Raw genomic sequence first — 8,065 nt, 5'->3', positions numbered from 1 at the left:
ACCAACTAGAACTGGCCACAGAAAGCGAGACTGAATTCAGCTGGTAAGCTTGTTTTTTGTTGTTGTTCTACCGACAGCATCATCTCATAATCTTTGTTCTGTCATAGCATTGTCAGCTGTTGCGTCTAGTCAAGATTATACTCGGCCAGCAAAGGATAATCCAATGCCAATCCTTTTAACCCAAATGATATATGTTACTGTAATATCCTCTTGGGCTAAATAGACATTACGTACTATAGAGAACAAAGAAACAAAACAACTAGAACAAGATAATCTTAACGATTTTCTGGACCACGTGTTGTCACCATTACAGCACATAAAATAAATGACCGAAATTATTTTTAAATCTCTATGTCACTAAAACAGGTAGAAAACATATGATATGCCAGCATATTACACCAGTTTAAGAATAATTATTAATCCAAAAGGGAATAAATGAGTTCACTTCATCGCGACTCATAGATAGCAAAGAAAAATAGCTAGTTATATATCTATATGCTCTTTAAGTTGTGATTAAAAAATGAGTTATTACTATTACATCAATCTGAACTTAAATCTTTGATCCATGTATACGAATTTCGTACTTCACTTGATATAACTGAATTTGAAAGACATTGTCGGAACTGGATGCGGCAGTTGTAGTAATGTTGACATGTTATAAGATATTCTTTGCTTTCTCTCATGAGTTCTTAGGACTTATAAATTATGATTTTACGTTCCTATCGACACCCTCCCCTCCCCAATGCTTCGTTACCAGTGTTTTCTGCTTAACAACAAATAAACATATACAAAATACAAATAAATAAAGTTCCCATCGAAAATTTTAAAGACCTCTATCGTCAAAATGCGTAAACAATTTTTCATGATTGTTGTCATTAAATTTTTATAGATTTTTTGTGTATTTTAATAAACTATACAGTGATTATAAAATTATGTGAGTATTTCTTTAATGCTAGCTAAAATCTTCATGTTATCGTCATTGCTGTTATTACGTTTTTAAAGCCGTCACGGCGCGTGTTCACGTGACAAATTTGGCGCGAAAAGATTGTGTTAATTGTTCACAGATCTAACTTACTTTCCTAGTAATAATATTACTATTGTTAGAAATTGTGGGATTTAAGTTGAGAAAATTAGTATAATAAGATGGATGTTGCTGAACAACGTATTGGGCAAGTTCATGTAAAAGATGAGGTTGGAGATCGTTGTCAAAAGTTGTTCCAAGATTTTCTTGAAGAGTAAGTACTATTACAAGTATTATTACCAATACTGCTACTAAGCAATAGTATTGGTAGTATTGTTACTGTTAGTATTACTAAACAAAATTAATTTACAATCAAATTTCGAAAAGTAACACGTGGTTAATACTTGTTTCACTGACATTTTATGAATATGTTTGGAAGCAGAAACGAGAAATGATATTCACATAGCTTCTTGTTGTATGTGTGTATCAATATGTTTGTTATTTCTTGTCTTCTGTCTTAATCACTAAACTAAGCTCTTGGCTCGAACCATGACTTACTGCAATTGGGTGTATACATTTTTGATCCTTGGGGAAGTGAGACATCATACCATTTTGGCATTTCTTCAAGTACTCATAACTTTTACTCATCTTCCTCTTCCAATTTATTGTGTACTTCTGTCAGATTTTTTTTCTTAATCATCACAAGAATACTTCACTGTTTGGTATCAGTTTACAACACATTAACAAAAGATCAATAAAATTTTAATGTGACATTGCTCAGTGTTGGTGATGACAGAAAATTTCCTGGTTAATTTTAAAGAACATATAAATTATAATGGGTACCAGACTACAAAGGAGTAATACTTCAGGTTTCAAACAAAACACTTAGAATGTGATAACAGCAGAAAGGAAAGCTCATGATGGTGCAAGTAGCTTTTTTAAAGAGTTCTAAGAACCTGAATGCAGTGATAGGATTTTTGAAGTGCAAAATTATGATTTAATATATCATTATTAATATTTTGAACAAGTGACATTTTTTCAATCATTTAAAACATGTCGGTAACTTAGATTATTTCCATGTAGTACTAATTCTTAGTTAAGCATGCTCATTATTTCTGTGCAGGTCATTTGATGACCTCAATAATCCCAATGATTCTATCATTATCATCATTTGAAAAACAACAAAAGTGTGGGTCTGATAATCAAGCAAAGTTTTGTGTTCTTATGTTTTAGAGTTAGGATTAGGTTGTTTTTACATGTCTAGAGGATACCTTTTTTATGTATAAAGGCTAATAAATGGTTGATTGTTAATTTTCCTTAGACATTTATGGGTTACTTAATTTATTTTGTGTGGCATTCTGACATAGATTAACCATTTATATCTTTCTTTTACTTAGCTTTAGAGTTTGGCAAGCATTGTCATTCACTTCTAGTGTTTGAAATAAAGATATTATCAAAATTTAAATCAGGTCATTCTGTGAATTAGTTTACTCACACATGTCTGTTTTTAATGAATTAGGTTATTTTATTGTTTGAAAATATCTATTCACATTTCAAAACTATGGCAATGACATTTGTTCAGTGTATGTGATAACTAACACAAAGAGGGTTACAGCAGTAGGTTGCCAACATACACCAGACTCTGGTTCTTGAGTGTGTATGTTATCCACCTTATAAAAAATACATTTTTGCAGTACTGCTTTATGTCTTGTGAGAATCTGTTCTTGTATTTCAGGATAAGAGCATGTTACTGTAACATTGTTTGATCAGTGAGTATTTAATAAGTTTCCAAAAGCCCATGTGGAGTTTTTATGATACCACTGTTAAAATAAAATGTTTAGGATGTTGCATACTCAGATTTATGTTTATTATATCTTCATCAAACTAAAATAACATTCAGTTACTACACATATTAATATTAATGTCAAATGAGTAAGATTTTTAATGTGCTATACTAGGTGGAAAATTATGAACTTTTTTATTTACCATGATACTTGTACAGATTGTGAAGTTTGGGGACTCTAATACTTTTTAAAATGTTGCATATACCATACCAGCAAGAATAAGGATATTGATTTGTTTAATGTGAAATTACACAACAATTTAAAGGAATGACTATACTTTTTCTGAATTTATTCAACCACTAAACACTACATTCTTGCACAGTACAGTCAATTTAATAAGATTGTTAATTATCATGATTTATAAAATAGAAATCAATAAGTGGATTCATATAGTCAGTGAATGTATATAACCGGCAGATATTTATATCAAAGTTAACTAGCCAAAAAAATAATAATAAACATGTATCAGATTTTTTTTATGTAGATTCTTATAAGTAATATTTTTTTATTTTTCATTTCAGATTTTAACTTGTAAATCGTTTTGAAGCATTATTTGATTTTAAATTCTATGATTACCAACTCAAATAAGTTTCCAAAACTTAGTGGCTACATGTATGAGGGGGGGGGGGTAAGTATCACCTCATGAAGGAGGTATTTATTAAACCGTGCTAAATAAGGGGAAAATATTGGCAATAATCTTAATATGGAAATCTTTCCTCCTAATGACTGTTAAGCTGTACCAGCCTTAGAAGTGATGCCTACCACTTGAAACTAAAACTTTTTTTACATTATTTACAAGAAAAATTTTGATAAGTCAAAATTTATAAGCAGTTTTTCAGTAAAGCAGGATTTCACAAACATTTAATGTTACAAATTTTAATGCACCAGCTTGTGTGATTAAATGCACTGAATAACATACATTTACATGTATTCACATGTTTGGGTTAATATTGTAGAGAATTATAGTAGGAATGTATTTTTTATATCCTGGAGATGATTAATGATATTTTTAGAGGTCCAACAGTTTTTGTCTAAACTACAAACTTCCATTAAAATTTAAAAACAAGTATAGTTGGGTGATTACTGGAACTTGCTTAGTGATTAATTTTGGGGCTCATAACTTGCAATGCTAAAAATCAGGTGGACAATTTAGGTGGGCAGAGCACAGCCCATTGTGTAACCATATGTTTAACAAACATAATGGCAACATTTCAATTACTTGGATAGTTGGAATAATCAGAAACCCTAATTTTGATTAGTTGATTATTTTTATGAGTTGTGACACTAATCCATTAAGTTTTAACAACCTTGAGTTAATCAAAAATAATAAAAAGAAATCATAATGCCAATATGTCAATTAGAAGTTAGTTGGAATAATCAAAAACCTTAATAATCAGAAATACTAATGATTAGTTGATTATTTTTGTTACAATCGACTTCGTGATAATTTTGAGTACTGTATAGTTGGAATAATTGAAAATGATAATAATCGAAAACACTAGTTGATTATTTTTGTGATATTCATCAATTTAATTATAAATGTGATTAATCAGTTATTTTACATGACCTTACTCGATGTATTTGATGCTTATAGGTAATCAATTAATTTAGTTGATCACCTATCTCTAAAGACAAGCAATTGATTATTTCTTATATAATTATCTAGGGTAATTCTTACTCTTGAGTGTTATGGATATATAAGGTATCCTCACTTTATGATTTAGGAGTATGATTTGTTTGTTTTCCATTAGGAAATCTGTGGTCATCAATACTCAGTATCATTTTTGAAAGGATTTTCTTTGCTTAATGAATGTACTGGAGCTTTTTAGTGTGGCATGTGTTTTTTCTGTGGTGACTTCTCAAATGACTTATGTCTTGATTTAGAAATAGCCTTGAACAAGGTGACTCATAATAGCTTAATTTCTAATTTAGATTGTTATGGAACTTGATAAAAAAAAATGAACATAGCAGTTGAAAGCAAAAAATTAAAATGAATAAATATTTTTCAATTTAGGAGAATGTATACTAGTGGGTTCAAACCTTTTAGAGGTCTTTTTTATGTATTTTTGGTATATATTGTTTCAATAATTTGAAGGGCATCTTAGATGGTAATATTTCTAAATTTCCTGGTGATGATAAGGTTTTGTAATGGAATGATATTTTTCAAAACAGGTTTTTCGTCTTTTAGAGAGTTTCAAAACATTTTTAATGATTTGGTCACAACATTTTAAATTGGTTTTATTGTTACCGAGTGTAATTTTCTTGGGATATGACTATTTGAAAAACACACATGACCTTACTATTAAATACTAGGATATGTATATTTAGAAAAGTTTTAACTATTAGAGTCAAATTTGTATGTTATTTTATTTTTTATCAGTTATTTTCTCTCTAAAAAGTCACTTGCTTTTAATTGTTTATAACTTTCTTGGAACCATTTCAGTGCTGTAATGCATACTATGATTATTTCATTATTCTTAAAGGTACCAAAACGAAGCTCATGAGCTAAAATATTTGGAAGATGCAAAGCAGTTAGTGAAGCCTGAAAGAAATACACTTCAGGTTAATTTTCAAGATGTTGAAAAGTTTAACCAAAATCTGGCAACTACTATTCAAGAAGAATATTATAGGTATGTTTTGAAGTTATAAATTAAGAATTACTGATTTTATTTAATAGTGTAAGAATGCTTTAATCCTTTTCAGTTTGTGTATACCCATTCAGTAACTATTACTGTGTCATGTACTGATTACCCCTTGATGTTGTTGATATTGTGCAAGACCAAGAATGGGAATGTGATAGTAGTTAATATAAGAAATGTAAAATCATGAGTTTGTTTTTGGATATTGTAAGACGACAGTGAGTTTGATTGATGTGTGTCCTTGGTTTTTGGTAAACTAAATTAACAATGTCATGTTTCTGTAAGGTTAGTTTGGAAAGACCATGATTCCATTTGATTGACTAATAGAGTAAATTAATTACAGTACTCACAGTTATGGAAATTTCATGAAATATGTACAATATGGTGTAGAATTAAGATTGATTCTATATGTGGTTGAATCAAGTGTGGATATGATAGCCTGCCACATGTGCTAGAGTACTTATTCTACAGGCCTACAGAATACAATGTTCATATTGGAGAGACTTCTCCTGTGTGTTTCTGTAAGCTTTTTTGTACTGGATTAATATAACCATCCATACAACTACAGTACTGAAATAATTGCAACAATATGAAGATTGTTAAAGTCACTTTATTGATTTTTAAAATTGTGTTTCACCTAAGAGTAGATTAGTGTCCTAACACATGAGAATTCAGTTAAATTAATTTTGCAACTATTATGCAAGGCTATTATGGAAATGTTAACTGCAATGTAGATTATAGGTTTGGTAATTATTGCCAGATATGTTGATGTTGCAGTTAAAAGAATTGTTAATTTAACCCTTCCATATCTGGTATTGAATCTGTCTTATACATTTAGATATGTTCAGATAATTTTTCTAAATTTTTTAGCAGTTTTTCTGAATGTATTTAGCATCTTACTGGTAAACAGAACATAGAAAGGTCATAAACTTGCAGTAATTCTATCGATACAATGATTATTCTATAGAGCTTATACCTGTTTGACCCTCTTTCTGTATTGCCTTCTTCACCTTAGAGTGAGGTTATGCTCCTATCATTGGTTGGTACAGAGACTTGTGAAAGTTACCATTTAAGTTGGAGGTTCTCTCTCTTGTACATGTTTCTTTGAAATTATTGTTGATGTAGATAATGTGGGAATTGTTGGATATCACTTAAACTGTCTTTAGTCTGACTTTAAAGTGAGGTATTTCATTATTCTTAATTCTGTCTATCCAGAGCAGTCTTTTTTTTTTTTAGAATCCTTCTCTATTCCTCAACAGCCAATTTGAATTAAAATTAATAAAAAAGCTAGCTAGTCAGTAAAGCTCTCCTTTACACAATTATGAATAAAGATTGTTATTTATTCACATGTTATTTTAATTGTGTTCATTTTAATACTCTGCTTAACATTTCTGGAATGTGCATTTTGCAGATAATTGTAGCTATCTTGTGAATATCAGTGTTATATGAATACCACATTTGTAATGTTGATAGATTTGCATTTTTAGCTATAAGATGTTTTGTGAAGTATTAATTGTAATCTAATTATTTAATTCTATGCTGATTATTGAATTTTTGGTTCCCCTTAACAGTTGTACGTTAATCACTGGTAAATATCATTGTAAGTGTAAGTAGTTGAAAATACTTTGATCGGCTATAAAGTAATCAAAGAAATTTTAATGCTTTTGATTACGTAAAATGTGCAATTCAGAACAATATATTGTTATTTGAATTTAATTGTAAATGGTTTACTAAACTAATCATTTAAGTTTAAAATTTTTTATTGTTGTAGATCTCAGTTTCTTTGTAAATGAAATTATTAAATCCATTTCTCTGAGTGACCTATGAATAAATCAAGTGAAACATTGCAGCATATTTAGAACATTTACAAGTTTTCTTGAATAATAATAATAATAATACGACAGTCTTTTTGATTTGTGGAAAACAAAATAAAATTTTTAAACTGCTAAAACAGCAGCTAATTTAAATAAACTTGTAATTTATAATTGTTTTCTCAGTTGTTTTTATAGAATCTTCTATGATATTGTGCTATATTACAAAAATTTCATATAAAGCTATAAAATATTCACTGTTCAAGTTTTCAGAAAATGTTATTTTTTCAGGGTATATCCTTATTTATGTCGAGCTGTCAGAAATTTTGTCAAGGACCAAGCACAAGTGAATGTACTAAAAGATTTCTATGTTAGTTTTACAGATGTATTCTCAAGACACAAGTAAGTATTGCAAAAAAATATAAACTTTAAAATGAGTAATTATGTTTCATTGGATTAAAGTTTAAAATGAACAATGACCATATATCTTCTTTTATGAATTACATTACATTTAATTCTAATTTTTTAATATTTCTAGATATTAAAAATCCAAAAATAAAACTACAATAGCTTTTTTAATGATATAAATATCTTTATTAATAAATGCTATTTATAAGTAAATAAAAGTTACCATAAGTTACAGTGTTTTAACGTGTTTTTATAGTGGAGTCAGTAAGCATAATTGGATGAATTTTGCACTCTTGTTTTTTAAGGGTTAGAAAATACTGTTACGTCTCCGTTTGTTAATTGATTTTCCGTAACTTCGTTCCGACGAAACTTAAGCGACACAAGTCCTTTCTTAATAAAACT

At 29.0% G+C, this 8,065-nt stretch overlaps 1 protein-coding gene across 2 annotated transcripts in view; it reads left to right on the top strand.

The window, feature by feature from the left end:
• Nucleotides 1-950: 950 nt before the first annotated feature.
• Nucleotides 951-8,065, top strand: part of LOC106467513 (zygotic DNA replication licensing factor mcm6-B-like) — a 53,538-nt gene continuing 46,423 nt past the window's right edge. The window contains exons 1-3 of one of the 2 annotated variants that reach the window (XM_013927875.2): nt 951-1,235; nt 5,289-5,435; nt 7,547-7,657. In XM_013927875.2, coding sequence (XP_013783329.1) covers nt 1,144-1,235; nt 5,289-5,435; nt 7,547-7,657 — 350 coding nt within the window. In that variant the 5' untranslated portion in view covers nt 951-1,143. Of the gene's footprint in view, nt 1,236-5,288; nt 5,436-7,546; nt 7,658-8,065 lie in introns of those variants that run through there. The other variant, XM_022396403.1, reaches the window with a different exon arrangement.

This window comes from Limulus polyphemus, unplaced genomic scaffold (assembly GCF_000517525.1).
Source record: "Limulus polyphemus unplaced genomic scaffold, Limulus_polyphemus-2.1.2 Scaffold81, whole genome shotgun sequence".
In the NCBI taxonomy this organism is placed as follows: domain Eukaryota; kingdom Metazoa; phylum Arthropoda; class Merostomata; order Xiphosura; family Limulidae; genus Limulus; species Limulus polyphemus.
This window is presented reverse-complemented; position numbering and strand designations above follow the sequence as displayed.